The sequence below is a fragment of the Coregonus lavaretus genome, assembly GCF_964263955.1.
Source record: "Coregonus lavaretus genome assembly, chromosome: 6".
NCBI lineage: Eukaryota > Metazoa > Chordata > Actinopteri > Salmoniformes > Salmonidae > Coregonus > Coregonus lavaretus.
This window is the reverse complement of record NC_139993.1, coordinates 58,029,503-58,052,095: the sequence shown is the minus strand read 5'-3', so window position 1 is coordinate 58,052,095 and position 22,593 is coordinate 58,029,503. Positions and strand designations below refer to the sequence as shown.

Below are 22,593 nucleotides of genomic sequence, written 5' to 3'. Positions count from 1 at the left end.
TCAGTCAGCCAGCCAGTCAGCCAGCCAACCAGTCAGTCAGCCAGTCAGCCAGTCAGACAGTCATCCAGTCAGCCAGTCAGCCAGTCAGCCAGTCAGTCAGTCAGCCAGTCAGTCAGACAGCCAGACAGTCAGTTAGACAGTAAGTCAGACAGTCAGTCAGCCAGTCAGTCAGCCAGTCAGATAGTCAGTCAGCCAGTCAGTAGGCCCTGTAGGCCCTAACAGTCACGAAACAATACATTAATTGCACTATAACGGTGAAAAACGGTACCCACAAACTGTTAGGGCCTACATAAAGCTGTCCCAACAGCAGAGCTTTCTTTTCAGCACCATGGAGTGAATCCTTACCACTGCTACACCTGGCTATCAGTGGAGCCTTGTCTAGGAGCCAAACAGTTAATTCAGCCTCTTTTACTGCCTTTAAAAAAAATCATAGCTGATATGGCTGACTTGCTTAAACAAATGTGGTTTCTACTGACAATTGAGATGTACAAACTATGGCATAAGGGGACGACGAGCGGATAAGAGGCAATCCGTAATTTCGATTAAGACATTAATGAGCGAGCTAGGACGGACGTAGTCAATATAACTATTTGTTCAGCACTTTTGAAATGTACAGCGACAGAATTCAGAACATGCGCCGTTCTTACAGAATTCTCCCTGTACACCAAGTCAGAACCGTAGGATAAATAAAGGGGGCATATAAGCAGACAATGAGAGCCCTTACAATATTTGATGATTACATTTATCTAAAACAGGCTATAGGCTACATGTGCACCACCAAGTTAGAACAGTAGGCTAAGTTATGAGGGGGAAAGGGACCAAATTATTAGGGTGAGGCACATGGGCTACTAACAGCTTACTACACAACATACACTTAGTATTACTTTCTTAGCTACAGTATACATATCTCCCTGGCATATTACATCATTTATGCAACAGCATACAATACATTTTTGGAGAGGAAGGTGGCGCGGTGGTCCTTCGTGGGCAAAGTTTGTCATCAAAGTTTGTCATCAAAGTCTGTTATTCTCTGGATTTATGGTGCCTTCAAGACAACTGGGAACTCTGAAAAAACAAGGTTGAATCATGACATCAGTGATCTTCAGGTCGGAGCTCTAGAAAGAGGCTGAAGTTCCCGATTTGGAATTCCAAGTTGGATGACCGCTCAAAACGTATTTTCCCAGTTGGAATTTGTTTTTTCCGAGTTCCCAGTTGTCTTGAACTCATTAAAGTCAGAGATTTCCCAGTTCCGAGTTTCCGGTTATTTTGAACGCGTTGGATTGACAGCATGGCCAATGTATTCAACCTTTTCTGGCCCATGGCATGTGAATGTTTATCCTTTTAAGCTTGGAAAAGAGACGCTTAAACCCAGACTTGGACCACACACCTCCTCCACTTAATAGAAGGCTAGTGATTGCTTTACAATGCTTGCAGTTAGCCACTGATTCCTTACAAACCACTCATTGTTGAATTTGCAATTTCCAACTTGTTGTGTAATGTTTATGACCAATGGCCGATGAGCACCGATACGTTTAATCTATCATTTATCTTCATATGACAAGGACTGGAAAGGATTTGCCAGTAGATTGTTGACTTGATTCATGATGACGGCTGCTATCTTGCTAGCTAAGATTTTGAAAGTATGATGTTGACATGATCAGTCCAATCAAAGCTATGGTAGATATAACGTGATTTGACGTCATTATATCTGTGGCCAATGACCTTGAGGCTTTTTGGATGGGCACTTCTAATGTAACTCTATGGCAGCACCCAAGGGGCTTGAATTTTTGAGCTCTCCCCGTAGATTTTGCGGTGACGTAGTGTCCCCACGAGTGACAGAACACTGAGCAAATCACGGCGCAACTAGAGCACATTACCAACCCCTGTGCTCCGTATTTTCCGCTGGCTGCCCCACCACCACAGAAAGCACTGAGCTAGGCTGAAACACCTGCATTTTGGAGCAGAAGTTGTCAGCCAGATCTGAACACACCTGTCTTTTCAATGTGATCTTCATATTCTGATAGCAGAAGTCACATGTACGTGTCAAGTGTAGACACGACCTGAATCATGTAGACTAGCCTACTCACACTGTATCTGCAAGCTGTTGTCTAGAGCGCATGTGCCAAGACCAGAGTAGGAACATTTTCTATTTAACACAACATTTTTTGTGATAAAGCTTTCGGTAGAGTTGATAATGCAATGGAAACACATTAAACTTTAGATTTTTCAGTGCATGAAAACATAAGTGAAAAAGTACATTTTGTGTGCACTATGTCATCACCCTCTGACTTTTATCCACAACAAGACCATTTGGTGGAAACACCACTGGTGGAAAAATGTGCATACTTTCTGTATGCTGATTTTAGAGTATTCACATGAAAACTTGGCGCCAATTGGATGGAAACCTAGCTAATCACACATTATATACCAATAAGCATATATTGTAGGACTATTTTCATCAGGTATAGACAAATTGAGCAAACAACACAGTGTCTGGTTGTTGACAATGTTGGGCTGCAGTCCCCTTGTTGTGAGTCATGTCTTCAATACTGTTTTATGAGTCACCTATTCATTACTGTGTTACTGTAAATGTGTTAGTCCACAATTGGCCCAATAAACGGTGTTTCTTCCAGTTGATTTGCCACTGACTGACTCTCCATAGGGATGGTGTGTAACTTCTTGTCTTGCCCTTCTGCTCCAATTCATGTCATGTCAAGCCCCAAACTGATCCCTACTGTACATCAGAGTCTAGGGAAACATCAACCCACATGGTTTGATAGATATGGACATTTTGAGAAATTATACAATCTGCACAAAGAGTCTAATTCATTCTAAATATAAAAGTTGAAGTGTTTAAGTAAACTGTTGGTAGATTTATCTTGATTCAAAAAATTCAAAACATAAACTGTCAATATATTTCGTCATGTTGTTGTAAAATATGCTTGAGATATGTTTGATATGAATTGATCACAAGTTGTCTAATAGATTATCATTGTAGGCTAGTGCCACACACAGCTCAACAAAAACTTAAATCCTAGTATTCTGGTTATTACTAAGATAGTATAGATGGATAGGAAAAGACTCCATAATCTCCAGGAAACACACAGATCGAGAACATATTCTACCCTAATACTGTACTTTGAAGATGCTAGGTCAGTTCGCCAGCTGTATCGACTGAAATGGTTTACATGTGTTCAGTTTCACTACATTACCGCAGGCTCAATCCCGCCCATAAACGTCACTAATTCAAATTGCTACTGAGGCAAGGGATTCTCGAGCTGATCAGCGGAGCCAAGGCAGAGCGAGCGAGCATTGCATAGCGAGGGGAAGAGGTGGTTTGCGTCGTTCAGTATTTTTGCATGAACAAAACTACGAATCACCTCTTCTTGTAAAGATGTGGACAGAAGTCGGGAAGCTAATGCTCTTACATTTGTTACTAATGGAGCTCCACTCCACCCAAGGTAAGAATACATTTTTCTCAATCTCATTGATTATGGGAGAGGGATATATTTTTCATTGTAACGAATGAGGAAGCGACGTTACAGACAGAACTGAAGAAGCCAGTGTATCGTAGAGGTAGAATAGCCTAGGCTAGATGCACTCACTATTACCAATAGTAACCACAACAGGGAATTCAAGTTTACCTGCACTAAATGACAATAGGCGGGAGGTGAGTGACATAGGGAAGGGAAGGTAACCTCGCTCGATCACAACGTGTAGCCTAGCTTTGGGGCACATGTAGCTAAGGGCTACGTGGAATGGAAGGGGTTGCAGTGTTGTTCCATCATTTCCTAATTGATCCAATACACTGGCATGCACACTGTAAAATTGTCATTCAATCAGCATGATAATTTGAGTCGGTTTAGAAGGCTGTTGTAGCCTACTTTACATTTCTATCTGTGTTGAACGGCAGTTGTCAACATTCACAAAAATAGGTTAGGCTACAATAAAATAAAGAAACACATTTGGGCTGGAAGTCTAACAGTTCTAGTTTTGCATTCCAATTTGAAATGATTAGATTTAAATAATTCCCATAGGCTTTAAGTGCAAATTAAATTACACTTGCTTTCCTTTTCTGTTCTCAATTGATGGTGTGCCAATTATAGAGAGTACTCTCGGTATATCAACGCTGTTTACCCCCAAACAGTGTTGTAGCCTAATAACAATGTACTGTATCGGCATCAATTAATCATCACTTAGTATCCAACATTTAACCCTCGTTGCAACATTGTATCAACGGAACTCTCTAAACCCTTATTGTAACAGAGGATCAAGGGAACATCTATATCAAAGACTGAACACGATTTACTGTTCTATTTACGTCTTTATCTTCTTCTACAGGGACTCATACCGATACGGATTGTGAAACGGGTCAGTTTCAATGCAAGAACGGAAGGTGTGTACCTACTCTCTGGAGATGTGACGATGACGACGACTGCTCTGATAACAGCGATGAAGAAAACTGTCGTAAGTACCACAACCTGTCCAACTAATACTACCACAACCTGTCCAACTAATACTACCACAACCTGTCCAACTAATACTACCACAACCTGTCCAACTAATACTACCACAACCTGTCCAACGAATACTACTGTGCTGTACATATGATCCCCATTGCATTGCAGAGGCGCCACAGCGCTTCAATAAGCATTGTAAATATGGTCACCGGAGCAGGTGTTGGGAGTTTTTACAATGTAATGTGGATATGGTGTTCACATTGCCACTGATGAGTGGATGGGAATGTGGCTGTTTTCATAGACATATTGTATTAAAGCTGCAATATCTAACTTTTTGGGGAACCCGACCAAATGCACATAGAAATGCGCATTATAGATCTGTCATCCTCATCGAAAGCAAGTCTAAGAAGCTGTAGATCTGTTTTCTATGTGTGCCATTTCTATGCTTCCTGTTCTTCAGTTTCGTTTTTTTGTACACATTTTCCATTTTAGTCATTTAGCAGACGCTCTTATCTAGAGCGACTTACAGTTAGTGCATACATTAATTTTTTCATACTGGTCCCCCGTGGGAAACGAACCCACAACCATGGCGTTGCAAACGCCATGCTCTACTAGCTGAGCTACACAGGACTGTACACTAGATTCAAACTGAAAATACAATATTTTTGGTTATGGAATATATATTTCACAGTGGTTTAAATGGTACAATGATTCTCTACACAATGACTGCTTGTTTTGTCACATAAACTGAAATTAGGCAAACTATTTGAATTTTAGCAACCAGGAAATGGTGGAGCGATTTCTGCATATTGCACCTTTAACCCATCTATTGAAAAATAATGGTCTGAAACAGAAAATTATTTATATCTGGAAAGACAACTTAATTGGTACTTCAATTGATTTTGTCATTTTATAATGAACAAAATCTGAAGTCAGCCAGCAAGAAGCCATTAAGCACATTTTTCCCGAGGGCCACATTCGGTCTTCAACGAGGTCCAGAGGGCCGCATTCGGTCTTCAACGAGGTCCAGAGGGCCGCATTCGGTCTTCAACGAGGTCCAGAGGGCCGCATTCGGTCTTCAACGAGGTCCAGAGGGCCGCTTTCGGTCTTCAACGAGGTCCAGAGGGCCGCACTGAAAATGTTTATCTTTCCTCGCCATCAAAATATACATTTACGTCATTTAGCAGACGCTCTTATCCAGAGTGAGTGCATACTTTTTTTTTCTTCATACTGGCCCCCCGTGGGAATCGAACCCACAACCCTGGCGTTGCAAGCGCCATGCTCTACCAACTGAGCTACACAGGGCACATTGTTTTTGGAATTTTCGATGCTCCCTGACTGTCTAGCTTTCATTTCGGTGATTTTAGTGAGCTGGACACAGTCAATAAACTGTATGAATGTAGGTCTATTATCATTTCTAGTCAGTTTCGATGAGGTTTTAGTCATTTTAAAGTATATTGTGTGCCCCCCCCCCCCCCCCCAAATATAATAATTGTTTAACTCAAACCACCCGCGGGCAGGATTGGTCACGCAGCTAATTGGTTGAACGGTTATATTATAATGGTCAATTGATTAACGTCTCCCCATGTCATAGCCTATAGCAGCACTGCAATGCGCTCTCCTAATATTTGTGGACCTCTGCACAGCATGACATTTACAAGCTTGTCTAACATTGATTGGCTACAGATGAGGATTATTGGCTATTTAGTGGAGATACTTAATGGGAAACAATTTTTAATGTTCTCGTGTCACAACACTGTAACAGATCTATAAACATAGCCTTTGTCCTGATTTGAAGTGAGATGATCTTGTTATTTGAAGGCAGTTCCCACGATTACATATACTGGGTTGTTCCCTCTAGCCCAGGGGAGAACGACTGCCCCCGCTCATTGATGCACAGAAGTTGAAGGCCGACTGGGGTACTGCATTGTTAGCAGAAAACAAGATCCTGAGTGGCGCAGCGGTCAAAAGCACTGCATCGCAGTGCTGAGGCGCCTCTACAGCCTGGGGTTCAATCCGGCCGCACAATTGGCCCATCGCCGTCCGGGGTAGGGGATGGTTTGGCCAGGGGGGCTTTCATTGCCGCGTTGCGCTCTAGCGACTCCTTGTGGCAGGGCCGGGCGCCTGCAAGCTGACTTCGGTCGTCATTTGAACGGTGTTTCCTCCGACACATTGATGTGTCTGACTTCCTGGTGTGTTTGGACCATGATAGTTTGTTGGTGATGTGGACACCAAGGAACTTGAAGCTCTCAACCTGTTCCACTACAGTCCCGTCGATTCGAATGGGGGCGTGCTCTTTCCTCTTTTTTTTTTTCTTACTGTAGTCCACAATCATCTCCTTTGTCTTGATCACGTTGAGGGAGAGGTTGTTAACCTGGCACCACACGGCCAGGTCTCTGACCTCCTCCCTATAGGCTGTCTCATCGTTGTCGGTGATCAGGCAACCACTGTTGTGTCGTCTGCAAACTTAATGATGGTGTTGGAGTCGTGCCTGGCCATGCAGTCATGGGTGAACAGGGGGTACAGGAGGGGACTGAGCACGCACCCCTGAGGGGCCCCTGTGTTGAGGCGTGGCAGACGTGTTGTTACCTACCCTTACCACCTGGGGGCGGCCCGTCAGGAAGTCCAGGATCCAGTTGCAGAGGGAGATGTTTAGTCCCAGGATCCTTAGCTTAGTGATGAGCTTTGAGGGCACTATGGTGTTGAACGCTGAGCTGTAGTCAATGAATAGCATTCTCACGTAGGTGTTCCTCTTGTCCAGGTGGGAAAGGGCAGTGTGGAGTGCAATAGCGATTGCATCATCTGTGGATCTGTTGGGGCGGTATGCAAATTGGAGTGGGTCTAGGGTTTCTGGGATAATGGTGTTGATGTGAGCCATGACCAGCCTTTCAAAGCACTTCATGGCTACAGACGTGAGTGCTACGGGTCGAAAGTCATTTAGGCAGGTTATCTTAGTGTCCTTGGGCACAGGGACTATGGTGGTCTGCTTGAAACATGTTGGTATTACAGACTCACTCAGGGACATGTTGAAAATGTCAGTGTACACGCTGCTCGGAGTACACGTCCTGGTAATCCGTTTGGCTCTGCGGCCTTGTGAATGTTGACCTGCTTAAAAGTCTTACTCACATCGGCTACGGAGAGTGTGATCACATAGTCATCCGGAACAGCTGATGCGCTCATGCATGCTTCAGTGTTGCTTGCCTCGAAGCGAGCATAGAAGTGATTTAGCTCGTCTGGTAGGCTTGTGTCACTGGGCAGTTCGTGACTGTGCTTCCCTTTGTAGTCTGTAATAGTTTTCAAGCCCTGCCACATCCGATGAGCGTCAGAGCCGGTGTAGTACGATTCAATCTTAGTCCTGTATTGACTCTTTGCCTGTTTGGTGGTTCGTCGGAGGGCATAGCGGGATTTCTTATAAGCTTCCGGGTTAGAGTCCCGCTCCTTGAAAGCGGCAGCTCTACCCTTTAGCTCAGTGCGGATGTTGCCTGTAATCCATGGCTTCTGGTTGGGGTACGTACGGTCACTGTGGGGACGACGTCATCGATGCACTTATTGATGAAGCCAGTGACTGATGTGGTGTACTCCTCAATGCTATCTGAAGAATCCCTGAATATATTCCAGTCTGTGCTAGCAAAACAGTCCTGTAGCTTAGCATCTGCGTTATCTGACCACTTTTTTATTGACCGAGTCACTGGTGCTTCCTGCTTTAGTTTTTGCTTATAAGCAGGAATCAGGAGGATAGAGTTATGGTCAGATTTGCCAAATGGAGGGCGAGGGAGAGCTTTGTATGCGTCTTTGTGTGTGGAGTAAAGGTGGTCTAGAGTTTTTTTTCCTCTGGTTGCACATTTAACATGCTGGTAGAAATTATATAGAACGGATTTAAGTTTCCCTGCATTAAAGTCCCCGGCCACTAGGAGCGCTGCCTCTGGATGAGCGTTTTCCTGTTTACTTATGGCCTTATACAGCTCATTGAGTGCAATCTTAGTGCCAGCATCGGTTTGTGGTGGTAGATAGACAGCTACGAAAAATATAGATGAAAACTCTCTTGGTAAATAGTGTGGTCTACAGCTTATCATGAGATACAGTGAGGGAAAAAATTATTTGATCCCCTGCTGATTTTGTACGTTTGCCCACTGACAAAGAAATTATCAGTCTATAATTTTAATGGGAGGTTTATTTGAACAGTGAGAGACAGAATAACAACAACAAAATCCAGAAAACGCATGTCAAAAATGTTATAAATTGATTTGCATTTTAATGAGGGAAATAAGTATTTGATCCCCTCTCAATCAGAAAGATTTCTGGCTCCCAGGTGTCTTTTATACAGGTAACGAGCTGAGATTAGGAGCACACTTTTAAAGGGAGTGCTCCTAATCTCAGTTTGTTACCTGTATAAAAGACACCTGTCCACAGAAGCAATCAATCAATCAGATTCCAAACTCTCCACCATGACCAAAGAGCTCTCCAAGGATGTCAGGGACAAGATTGTAGACCTACACAAGGCTGGAATGGGCTACAAGACCATCGCCAAGCAGCTTGGTGAGAAGGTGACAACAGTTGGTGCGATTATTCGCAAATGGAAGAAACACAAAATAACTGTCAATCTCCCTCGGCCTGGGGCTCCATGCAAGATCTCACCTCGTGGAGTTGCAATGATCATGAGAACGGTGAGGAATCAGCCCAGAACTACACGGGAGGATCTTGTCAATGATCTCAAGGCAGCTGGGACCATAGTCACCAATAAAACAATTGGTAACACACTACGCCGTGAAGGACTGAAATCCTGCAGGGCCCGCAAGGTCCCCCTGCTCAAGTAAGCACATATACAGGCCTGTCTGAAGTTTGCCAATGAACATCTGAATGATTCAGAGGAGAACTGGGTGAAAGTGTTGTGGCCAGAGGAGACCAAAATCGAGCTCTTTGGCATCAACTCAATTCGCCGTGTTTGGAGGAGGAGGAATGCAGCCTATGACCCCAAGAACACCATCCCCACCGTCAAACATGGAGGTGGAAACATTATGCTTTGGGGGTGTTTTTCTGCTAAGGGGACAGGACAACTTCACCACATCAAAGGGACGATGGACGGGGCCATGTAACGTCAAATCTTGGGTGAGAACCTCCTTCCCTCAGCCAGGGCATTGAAAATGGGTCGTGGATGGGTATTCCAGCTTGACAATGACCCAAAACACACGACCAAGGCAACAAAGGAGTGGCTCAAGAAGAAGCACATTAAGGTCCTGGAGTGGCCTAGCCAGTCTCCAGACCTTAATCCCATAGAAAATCTGTGGAGGGAGCTGAATGTTCGAGTTGCCAAACGTCAGCCTCAAAGCCTTAATGACTTGGAGAAGATCTGCAAAGAGGAGTGGGACAAAAAACGCGAAAAAACACACATAATAGTACAATTGGTTAGAGGGCTGCAGCCATCTTCTCTGGCGCCACTTTTGATAAGGCCACGACAATGCCTATTCCCCCTCAGACTGAAAAGATTTGGCCTGGGTCTTCAGATCCTCAAAAGGTTCTACATCTTTACCATCGGGAGCATCCTGACTGGTTACATCACCGCCTGGTATGGCAACTGCTCGGCCTCCGACCGCAAGGGGCTACAGAGGGTAGTGCGTACGGCCCACTACATCACTGTAGTGGGCCCCCCCCCCCCCCTTTATACACTGCTGCTACTCGCTATTTATTAACTATGCATAGTCACTTTACCCCTACCTACCCCTATGTACATATTACCTCAATTACCTGGACTAACCTGTACCCCCGCACATTGACTCGGTACTGGTACCTTCTGTATATAGCCTCGTTATTGTTATTTTATTGTTGTTTTTTATTTTTTTACTTTAGTTTATTTAGTAAATATGTTTTTAACTGAGTTGCTAATGGCAACCTGCAGTACCTCGCCTGGCCATCAACTTGAGTTACTCAATAAGGGGGGGCAGCACTTAGCTAGCCTGCAACATCACTTCCTGGAGTAGCTCAAACTGCGCATGTTATGTCTCCATGAGACGCCATCTTAACCAACTTAATTTGGCTTCAATGCGCTATTTAGTCTTCACATAGGAATGAATGGTGTCACGTAATTGATGGCTTTGTCCATTCATATAAACAGTCATTGCTCTAGCCACACACAGGTCAATGACAGTGATGCTGTCAATATCAAACATTATCTCTCCTTCTCCAAGTGTAAACCCGCCAGCCAGACTGGGATGAGTCTCTCTCTCTCTCTCTCTCTCTCTCTCTCTCTCTCTCTGTCTCTCTGTCTCTCTGTCTCTCTGTCTCTCTGTCTCTCTGTCTCTCTGTCTCTCTGTCTCTCTGTCTCTCTGTCTCTCTGTCTCTCTGTCTCTCTGTCTCTGTCTCTGTCTCTGTCTCTGTCTCTGTCTCTGTCTCTGTCTCTCTCTCTGTCTCTCTCTCTGTCTCTGTCTCTGTCTCTGTCTCTGTCTCTGTCTCTGTCTCTGTCTCTGTCTCTGTCTCTGTCTCTGTCTCTGTCTCTGTCTCTGTCTCTGTCTCTCTGTCTCTGTCTCATGTATCCCCTAGCCAAGGAGGCTGTGCCCACTCATCTTAACCCAACAAAGGGCATCAGCTGACAGGTTGGAGATAAATCCAACGGCACGACTGGTTGCCAAAGTCATGCCCACTGGCGGCTCACCAAGCTCTCCAGCAGATGCCAGTGCTGCTTACAGTGGCTCACCAAGCCCCACATCGCCAGCTAAAAACACAACAGAGGAGAGGGGGGACAGGGGAGAGAGGAGGAGATGGGAGAACAGAGGAGAGGACAACGGAACAGAGGAGATGGGAGAACAGAGGAGAGGACAACAGAACAGAGGAGAGGAGATGGGAGAATCATTGTGGAGAGGACAACAGAACAGAGGAGAGGAGATGGGAGAACAGAGGAGAGGAGATGGGAGAATCATTGTGGAGAGGACAACAGAACAGAGGAGAGGAGATGGGAGAATCATTGTGGAGAGGACAACAGAACAGAGGAGAGGAGATGGGAGAATCATTGTGGAGAGGACAACAGAACAGAGGAGATGGGAGAACAGAGGAGAGGAGATGGGAGAACAGAGGAGAGGAGAGGACAACAGAACAGAGGAGAGGAGATGGGAGAATCATTGTGGAGAGGACAACAGAACAGAGGAGAGGAGATGGGAGAATCATTGTGGAGAGGATAACAGAACAGAGGAGAGAACAGAGGAGAGGAGATGGGAGAACAGAGGAGAGGACAACAGAACAGAGGAGAGGAGATGGGAGAATCATTGTGGAGAGGACAACAGAACAGAGGAGAGGAGAACAGAGGAGAGGAGATGGGAGAACAGAGGAGAGGAGATGGGAGAACAGAGGAGAGGAGATGGGAGAACAGAGGAGAGGAGATGGGAGAAGAACAGACTAGCAGAGGGGAAATCAAAATAAAAAATAAGGGCACCTGAACAACAGACTGAAGACTGGAGGAAAGGTACGGGTAGAAGAGAGGGGAGGAAAGGTACGGGTAGAAGAGAGGGGAGGAAAGGTACGGGTAGAAGAGAGGGGAGGAAAGGTACGGGTAGAAGAGAGGGGAGGAAAGAGGGGAGGAAAGAGAGGAGAGGAGAGGAAAGGAAAGATGGGGGTGAGAGAGAGAAGGGCAAAGTAAGTCATATTGGTAAACAAAATAAGATTTGCCAGAAGAGCAGTATGTGTGTAGATCATACCAATGTGTGCTCTACAAGCAGCCGACCCCATCTCCTCTCACACCTCAAGCCTGGTCACAACACTGCCAAGAAGCTAACATAGCCCAGTAACCTGGCTAGCCCAGTCTCCCTCTCTCCTGTGTCACTGCCAATATGACCCGTCTCTGTCTCTCTCTCAGTCTCTGTATCAGTACTGGGCCCCTTTCCCTATCCACAGGGATTGCACATAAGCATCCAACAGCCGTCTGCATTAGAATAAATCCTGCTAGATTGGGTGTATTTTGTGTGTCCCTCCTCCCTCTCCTCCTCCCTCCCCTGCGGCTCTGTGTCTCTCCTCCTCCCCCCAGCGTCGTTCAGACCAGCCTCAGAGGGGATTCTGTATGGAGTTAGATTTGTTTCTTTATTCTTTAAGTGTGTCTATCATGATCCGTGCGTATATTCAACATAATTCACAAATAAAACTATGATCTGTGTATAAATACAAATATTTCGTAAATATAACCATAATCTGTGAATATGTTTCACAAATATTCACCTTAAGTCACATGATCTAAATATATTCCACATAGCTCCCAAATAAAACTACAATTTGAAGAAATGTAGAATGATTTGTGAGTAAATGTTCAGAAATCCCTAACATTTACAACTGTGGAATGTGCATTTGAGCATTCAAAAACTGCTTGTGGATCTGTGTTCTGTGTTTACAGAATTTTGAGACAAAGAAATTCAACCTGTCGTTGTATTACAAACCACAAATATGTGGCTTCAGATGGTTGTCGGCTATCTCCATTCATTAGGATAATCTTTGTGTCACGTGTCGCCTAGAGTGGTGACATCAAGGCATTCTCATTCTGCCATTTCTTGGAGTGAGGGCAGTGTGTGTGAGAGAGACAGTCTGGGCCAGTCATGTATTATGAGGTGACTGTAATGTCTATGGGATGGACTTAAGACAGAATGTTGGCGTTGGCTCGGGAGACAGAGGGGAAAAAAGTGGATTCTGAATCTAATGGCGGTAGAATCAAGGAGAATTGAAATATTGTCCAAAAGAATGGAAAACGGAGCACAGTAGAGTGTAGTGATGAGAATGTCACTTCGTATCTTGTAGGAGTACGGTTTGTAAATGAGGAGCAGCTGAACGAATTACCAATCTTGAGGAATCCATTTGAGATATCCAAACTGATGGAGAGAGTGCTGGGTGGAGTGAAGGCTGTGAGGATCATGAGAGGCGGGCTGGTTTTGATTTGTGTGCTTCTGAGGATCAGAACAAACGTGTGTTGCGTCTCACCCGATTTGATAAGTTTGAAGTGTCGTGTGTGTCTCTTAGAACAGGGCACCCCTCAAGGGGTTGTATCTGGAGTCTCGTGGGAAGTAGATGTTGAAGAGATTAAAAATATTCCTGGAGTGATTGATGCACGTCGGATGAATCGTGTGGTGAATGAATAAAAAGTGAAGTCTATCTGTTCTTTTGTTTTTTGATATGGAGTCTCTCCCTACTCAAGTGCAGTTAGGGTATATTAATTACAGAGTCAGAGCATTTATCCCAAGCCCAATGCAATGTGGCCATTGTAAAGCTTTTGGTCATGTTTCAAGTGTTTGCAGAAGGTAGAAGCCGAGATGTCCAAGTTGTGGAAAAGATCATATTATGTGTTTTATAAGTGATGAAAATGTGACATGTTGCAATTGTGGTGGGAACTATGAAGCCACGTCTTTCGAATGCCCCACAAGGGTGAAAGAGAAGGAGGTGGCCAAAGTCAGGGCTATCCAGAGCATATCATATGCAGCAGCTGTTAAAAGGGTTGAGGGTTTGAATGGTGCACTTGAAGAGTCCATGGTGGTGGATAGGCCTTCACTGCAGGCTGCAGGGGTTGCCTTTCACCAGCAGGATCCTGACATTTTAAAGGTTAAGAAGGTAGACTTTGTGGCCTTTATAGCTATGGTGATAAATGGCACTGCCAAGATGGAGAGAAGGTCCAGGAAGATAGAAATCATTGTGGAAGCGGTGGAGTAGTTCCTGGGGCTGAAAGATTTATTGGCGAAGGAGTTATATGAAATATTGTCACAAGCTGTACCACCCTCTCAGGGCCTAGAGCCTGAGAAGGGAGATATGGAGAATTGAAAGAAGGAAGAAGTCCGAGTTTTTGTTTTGTCAACGTACCATTTTTTATTTGGTTGGGTTAAGTTAGTTTCCCTATCACGTATGGATTTTCTTATTACCTTGTTTTGGTTTCAACCCGTCCAGTTGGTGGCGGCAATACACCTTTTTGGGTTGTAGTCCGCCATAAAACCCACAGAAGAAGAAGCCATTTCTTGGAAGAACACTATCTAGCTAGAATAATAGCTAAACAACAACAACTTCATGAAATGTGAGTATAACGTTTATTTATTAAATCAATCACATTTATTTATAAAGCCCTTTTTACATCAGCAAATGTCACAAAGTGCTTATACAGAAACCCATCCTAATACCCCAAACAGCAAGCAATGCAGATGATGTTAAAATGTTCAACAAATGACTTTCATATGAATGTTAAATTAGATCATTGGGGCATGCAACGCAGAGAGTGTGCTTTCGACATCAGCCCACTAGTCAAGCTAACTAGCTAACGTTGGACACAAGATGGAGCCGACAGAGAGGTCTGCCTCGCTTCTAGTTCTTAGCAAACTTTGCAGTATTTTGTTTTTTTACGTATTATTTCTTACATTGTTAGCCCAGAAAATCTCAAGTGTTATTACATACAGCCGGGAATAACTATTGGATATCAGAGCGGCGTCAACTTACCAGCACTACGACCAGGAATACGACTTTCCCGAAGCGGATCCTTTGTCCGCACCACTCAGGGCATTTGAACTGATTCCAGAGGCCAACACAAAACAACGCAGCCGGAGGAGAGGGAGCCGGAGCGGTCTCCTAGTCAGACTTAGGAGGCGCGCACACCACCCATCGCTTCCGAGTATATTACTCGCTAATGTACAGTCCCTAGATAACAAAGTTGACGAGATCAGGGCAAGGGTTGCTTCCAGAGAGACATACTCTGTTTCACGGAAACATGGGTCTCTCGGGATATACTGTCCCTGTCCATATCTGGGTTCTCAGTACATCGCGCCGACAGGAATAAACATCTCTCCGGGAAGAAGAAGGGTGGGGGGGGGGGGGGGGGTATGTTTAATGATTAACGACTCATGGTGTAATTGTAACAACATACAGGAACTCAAGTCATTTTGTTCACCTGACCTAGAATTCCTCAAAATCAAATGCCGACCGTATTATGTCCCAAGAGAATTCTCTTTGGTTATTGTTACAGCCGTGTATATCCCCCCTCAAGCCGATACCACGACGGCCCTCAAGGAACTTCACTGGACTTTATGCAAACTGGAAACCATATATCCTGAGGCTGCATTTATTGTAGCTGGGGATTTTAACAAAGCAAATTTGAGAAAAAGGCTACCTAAATTCTATCAGCATATTGACTGTAGCACTCGCACTGGGAAAACGCTGGACCATTGTTATACTAACTTACGCGATGCATACAAGGCCCACCCCCGCCCTCCATTCAGCAAATCTGATGATGATATTTTGCTCCTCCCTTCCTACAGTGCCTTGCAAAACCATTCATCCCTCTTGGCGTTTTTCCTATTTTGTTGCATTACAACCTGTAATTTAAATTGATTTTTATTTGGATTTCATGTAATGGACATACAGTTGAAGTCGGAAGTTTACATACACTTAGGTTGGAGTCATTAAAACTCATTTTTCAACCACTCCACAAATTTCTTGTTAACAAACTATAGTTTTAGCAAGTCGGTTAGGACATCTACTTTGTGCATGACACAAGTAATTTTTCCAACAATTGTTTACAGACAGATTAGTTCACTTATAATTCACTGTATCACAATTCCAGTGGGTCAGAAGTTTACATACACTAAGTTGACTGTGCCTTTAAACAGCTTGGAAAATTCCAGAAAATTATGTCATGGCTTTAGAAGCTTCTGATAGGCTAATTGACATCATTTGAGTCAATTGGAGGTGTACCTGTGGATGTATTTCAAGGCCTACCTTCAAACTCCGTGCCTCTTTGCTTGACATCATGGGAAAATCTAAAGAAATCAGCCAAGACCTCAGAAAACAATTTGTAGACCTCCACAAGTCTGGTTCATCCTTGGGAGCAATTTCCAAATGCCTGAAGGTACCACGTTCATCTGTACAAACAATAGTACGCAAGTATAAACACCATGGGACCACGTAGCCGTCATACCGCTCAGGAAGGAGATGCGTTCTGTCTCCTAGAGATGAATGTACTTTGGTGCGAAATGTACAAATCAATCCCAGAACAACAGCAAAGGACCTTATGAAGATGCTGGAGGAAACAGGTACAAAAGTATCTATATCCACAGTAAAACGAGTCCTATATCGACATAACCTGAAAGGCCACTCAGCAAGGAAGAAGCCACTGCTCCAAAACCACCATAAAAAGGCCAGACTACGGATTGCAACTGCACATGGGGACAAAGATCGTACTTTTTGGAGAAATGTCCTCTGGTCTGATGAAACAAAAATTGAACTGTTTGGCCATAATGACCATTGTTACGTTTGGAGGAAAAAGGGGAACGCTTGCAAGCTGAAGAACACCATCCCAACTGTGAAGCATGGGGGTGGCAGCATCATGCTGTGGGGGTGCTTTGCTGCAGGAGGGACTGGTGCACTTCACAAAATAGATGGCATCATGAGGAAGTAAAATGATGTGGATATATTGAAGCAACATCTCAAGACATCAGTCAGGAATTTAAAGCTTGGTCGCAAATGGGTCTTCCAAATGGACAATGACCCCAAGCATACTTCAAAAGTTGTGGCAAATGGCTTAAGGACAACAAAGTCAAGGTATTGGAGTGGCCATCACAAAGCCCTGACCTCAATCCTATAGAAAATGTGTGGGCAGAACTGAAAAAGCGTGTGCGAGCAAGGAGGCCTACAAACCTGACTCAGTTACACCAGCTCTGTCAGGAGGAATGGGACAAAATTCACCCAACTTATTGTGGGAAGCTTGTGAAAGGCTACCCGAAACATTTGACCCAAGTTAAACAATTTTAAAGGCAATGCTACCAAATACTAATTGAGTGTATGTGAACTTCTGACCCACTGGGAATGTGATGAAATAAATCACTACTATTATTCAGACATTTCACATTCTTAAAATAAAGTGGTGATCCTAACTGACCTAAGACAGGGAATTTTTACTAGGATTAAATGTCAGTCACTTTAACTCTACCCACATGTACATATTACCTCAACTACCTCAACTAGCCGGTGCCCCCGCACATTGACTCTGCACCGGTACCCCCCTGTATATAGCCTCCCAACTTTTTTGTTGTTTTATTTGACTTTTTTATAAAAAAATAAATGCATTGTTGGTTAAGGGCTGTAAGTAAGCATTTCACGGTAATGTCTACACCTGTTGTATTCGGTGCATGTGACAAATACAATTTGATTTGATTTGAATTGTGAAAAACTGAGTTTAAATGTATTTTGCTAAGGTGTATGTAAACTTCCGACTTCAACTGTACACAAAATAGTCAAAATTGGTGAAGTGAAATGAAAAATATAACTTGTTTCAAAGAATTCTAAAAAATAAATAACGGAAAAGTGGTGCGTGCATATGTATTCACCCCCTTTGCTATGAAGCCCCTAAATAAGATCTGGTGCAACCAATTACCTTCAGAAGTCACATAATTAGTTAAATAAAGTCCACCTGTGTGCAATCTAAGTGTCACATGATCTGTCACATGATCTCAGTATATATACACCTGTTCTGAAAGGCCCCAGAGTCTGCAACACCACCAAGCAAGCGGCACCATGAAGACCAAGGAGCTCTCCAAACAGGTCAGGGACAAAGTTGTGGAGAAGTACAGATCAGGGTTGGGTTCTAAAAAAAGATCCTAAACTTTGAACATCCCACGGAGCACCATTAAATCCATTATGAAAAATTTTTACGAATATGGCACCACAACAAAACTGCCAAGAGAGGGAGACTGTGGTAGACTCCCCAAACAAATGGAAGAACGTACTCTGGTCAGATGAGACTAAAATTGAGCTTTTTGGCCATCAAGGAAAACACTGTCTGGCGCAAACCCAACACCTCTCATCACCCCAAGAACACCATCCCCACAGTGAAGCATGGTGGTGGCAGCATCATGCTGTGGGGATGTTTTTCATCGGCAGGGACTGGGAAACTGGTCAGAATTGAAGAAATGATGGAAGGCGCTAAATACAGGGAAATTCTTGAGGGAAACCTGTTTCAGTCTTCCAGAGATTTGAGACTGGGATGGAGGTTCACCTTCCAGCAGGACAATGACCCTAAGCATCCTGCTAAAGCAACACTCAAGTGGTTTAAGGGGAAACATTTAAATGTCTTGGAATGGCCTAGTCAAAGCCTAGAAATCAATCCAATTGAGAATCTGTGGTATGACTTAAAGATTGCTGTAGACCAGCGGAACCCATCCAACTTAAAGGAGCTGGAGCAGTTTTGCCTTGAAGAATGGGAAAAAATACCAGTGGCTAGATGTGCCAAGCTTATAGAGACATACCCCAAAAGACTTGCAGATGTAATTGCTGCAAAAGGTGGCTCTACAAAGTATTGACTCTGGGGGGGTGAATAGTTATGCACGCTCAAGTTTTCAGTTTTTTTGTCTTATTTCTTGTTTGTTTCACAAGAAAATATATTTTTCATCTTCAAAGTGTTGTGTAAATCAAATGACACAAACCCCCCAAAAATCCATTTTAATTCCAGGTTATAAGGCAACAAAATAGGAAAAATGCCAAGGGGGATGAATACTTTCGCAAGCCACTGTAAGGACTATTCAACGCTGGTCTGACCAATCGGAATCCACGCTTCAAGATTGTTTTGATCACGCGGACTGGGATATGTTCCGGGTAACCTCTGAGAATAATATAGACGTATACGCTTATTCGGTGAGTAGGTTTATAAGGAAGTGTATAGGCGATGTTGTACCCACTGTGAATATTAAAACCTTCCCTAACCAGAAACCGTGGATAGATGGCAGCATTCGCGAAAAACTGAAAGCACGAACCACCGCATTTAACCATGGCAAGGTGACGGGGAATATGGCAGAATACAAACAGAGTGGTCGTTCCCTCCGCAAGGCAATCAAACAGGCAAAACGTCAATATCAAGACAGTGTTGTCGCAATTCAACGGCTCACATACGAGACATATGTGGCAGGGTTAACAGACAATCACGGACTACAATAGGAAAACCAGCGGACACCGACGTCTTGCTGCCAGACAAGCTAAACAAGTTCTTTGCCCGCTTTGAGGATAACACAGTACCACCGACGCGACCAGCTACCAAGGACTGTGGGCTCTCCTTCTCCGTGGCCGACGTGAGTAAGACATTTAAACGTGTTAAACCTTGCAAGGCTGCCTGCCCAAACGGCATTCCTAGCCGCATCCTCAGAGCATGCGCAGACCAGCTGGCTGGTGTGTTTACGGACATATTCAGTCTCTCCCTATCCCAGTCTGCTGTCCCCACATGCTTCAAGATGGCCACCATTGTTCCTGTACCCAAGAAAGCAAAGGTAACTTAACTAAATGACTATCGCCCCGTAGCACTCACTTCTGTCATCATGAAGTGTTTTGAGAGACTAGTCAAGGATCATATCACCTCCACCTTACCTGTCACCCTAGACCCACTTCAATTTGCTTACCGCCCCAATAGGTCCACAGACGATGCAATCCCCATCACACTGCACACTGCCCTATCCCATCTGGACAAGAGGAATACCTATGTAAGAATGCTGTTCATTGACTATAGCTCAGCATTCAACACCATAGTACCCTCCAAGCGCATCATTAAGCTTGAGGCCCTGGGTCTCAACCCTGCCCTGTGCAATTGGATCCTGGACTTCCTGACAGGCCGCCCCCAGGTGGTGAAGGTAGGAAACAACATCTCCACTTCGCTGATCCTCAACGCTGGGGCCCCATAAGGGTGTGTGCTCAGCCCCCTCCTGTACTCCCTGTTCACCCATGACTGCGTAGCCATGCACGCCTCCAACTCAATCATCAAGTTTGCAGACGACACAACAGTAGGAGGCTTGATTACCAACAATGACGAGACAGCCTACAGGGAGGAGGTGAGGGCTCTGGGAGTGTGGTGTCAGGAAAATAACCTCTCACTCAACGTTAACAAAACAAAGGAGATGATCGTGGACTTCAGGAAACAGCTGAGGGAGCACCCCCCTATCCACATCGACGGGACAGCGGTGGAGAAGGTGGAAAGTTCCTTGGCGTACATATCACTGACAAACTGAAATGGTCCACCCACACAGACAGTGTGGTGAAGAAGGCGCAACAGCGTCTATTCAACCTCAGGAGGCTGAATAAATGTGGACTGTCACCTAAAACCCTCACAAACTTTTACAGATGCACAATTGAGAGCATCCTGTCGGGCTGTATCACCGCCTGGTACGGCAACTGCACCGCCCACAACCACAAGGCTCTCCAGAGGGTGGTGCGGTCTGCACAACGCATCACTGGGGGCAAACTACCTGCCCTCCAGGACACCTACAGCACCCGCTGTCACAGGAAGGCCAAAAAGATAATAATCAAGGACAACTACCACCCGAGCCACTGGCTGTTCACCCCGCTATCATCCAGAAGGCGAGGTCAGTACAGGTGCATCAAAGCTGGGACCGAGAGACTGAAAAACAGCTTCTATATCAAGGCCATCAGACTGTTAAATAGCCTTCACTAGCACAGAGAGGCTGCTACCTACATACACACTTGAAAATCACTGGCCACTTCAATAAATGGAACACTAGTCACTTTAATAATGCCACTTTAATCATGTTTACATATCTTGTATTACCCATCTCATATGTACAGTGGGGGAAAAAAGTATTTAGTCAGCCACCAATTGTGCAAGTTCTCCCACTTAAAAAGATGAGAGAGGCCTGTCATTTTCATCATAGGTACACGTCAACTATGACAGACAAAATGAGAAAAAAAAAATCCAGAAAATCACATTGTAGGATTTTTTATGAATTAATTTGCAAATTATGGTGGAAAATAAGTATTTGGTCAATAACAAAAGTTTCTCAATACTTTGTTATATACCCTTTGTTGGCAATGACACAGGTCAAATGTTTTCTGTAAGTCTTCACAAGGTTTTCACACACTGTTACTGCTATTTTGGCCCATTCCTCCATGCAGATCTCCTCTAGAGCAGTGATGTTTTGGGGCTGTCGCTGGGCAACATGGACTTTCAACTCCCTCCAAAGATTTTCTATGGGGTTGAGATCTGGAGACTGGCTAGGCCACTCCAGGACCTTGAAATGCTTCTTACGATGCCACTCCTTCGTTGCCCGGGCGGTGTGTTTGGGATCATTGTCATGCTGAAAGACCCAGCCACGTTTCATCTTCAATGCCCTTGCTGATGGAAGGAGGTTTTCACTCAAAATCTCACGATACATGGCCCCATTCATTCTTTCCTTTACACGGATCAGTCGTCCTGGTCCCTTTGCAGAAAAACAGCCCCAAAGCATGATGTTTCCTCCCCCATGCTTCACAGTAGGTATGATGTTCTTTGGATGCAACTCAGCATTCTTTGTCCTCCAAACACGACAAGTTGAGTTTTTACCAAAAAGTTATATTTTGGTTTCATCTGACCATATGACATTCTCCCAATCCTCTTCTGGATCATCCAAATGCACTCTAGCAAACTTCAGACGGGCCTGGACATGTACTGGCTTAAGCAGGGGGACACGTCTGGCACTGCAGGATTTGAGTCCCTGGCGGCGTAGTGTGTTACTGATGGTAGGCTTTGTTACTTTGGTCCCAGCTCTCTGCAGGTCATTCACTAGGTCCCCCTGTGTGGTTCTGGGATTTTTGCTCACCGTTCTTGTGATCATCCCCCAGATCGAGGGAGATTATCAGTGGTCTTGTATGTCTTCCATTTCCTAATAATTGCTCCCACAGTTGATTTCTTCAAACCAAGCTGCTTACCTATTGCAGATTCAGTCTTCCCAGCCTGGTGCATGTCTACAATTTTGTTTCTGGTGTCCTTTGACAGCTCTTTGGTCTTGGCCATAGTGAAGTTTGGAGTGTGACTGTTTGAGGTTGTGGACAGGTGTCTTTTATACTGATAACAAGTTCAAACAGGTGCCATTAATACAGGTAACGAGTGGAGGACAGAGGAGCCTCTTAAAGAAGAAGTTACATGTCTGTGAGAGCCAGAAATATTGCTTGTTTGTAGGTGACCAAATACTTATTTTCCACCATAATTTGCAAATAAATTCATTAAAAATCCTACAATGTGATTTTCTGGAATTTGACGTGTACCTATGATGAAAATTACAGGCCTCTCTCATCTTTTTAAGTGGGAGAACTTGCACAATTGGTGGCTGACTAAATACTTTTTTTCCCCACTGTAATTGGAGTAAACTAGTGAACAACAATGCTT

At 44.4% G+C, this 22,593-nt stretch overlaps 1 protein-coding gene across 1 annotated transcript in view; it reads left to right on the top strand.

Annotated features, from left to right (window-relative positions):
• Positions 1-3,394: 3,394 nt before the first annotated feature.
• LOC311131091 (low-density lipoprotein receptor-related protein 8-like) overlaps positions 3,395-22,593 on the top strand; it is a gene marked incomplete at both ends in the record, with an annotated part of 260,174 nt that continues 240,975 nt past the window's right edge. Inside the window, 2 exons of the mRNA XM_084163905.1 lie at positions 3,395-3,461; positions 4,342-4,467. Of these exons, the coding sequence (XP_084020031.1) occupies positions 3,395-3,461; positions 4,342-4,467 (193 nt within the window). The remainder of the gene's footprint in view (positions 3,462-4,341; positions 4,468-22,593) is intronic.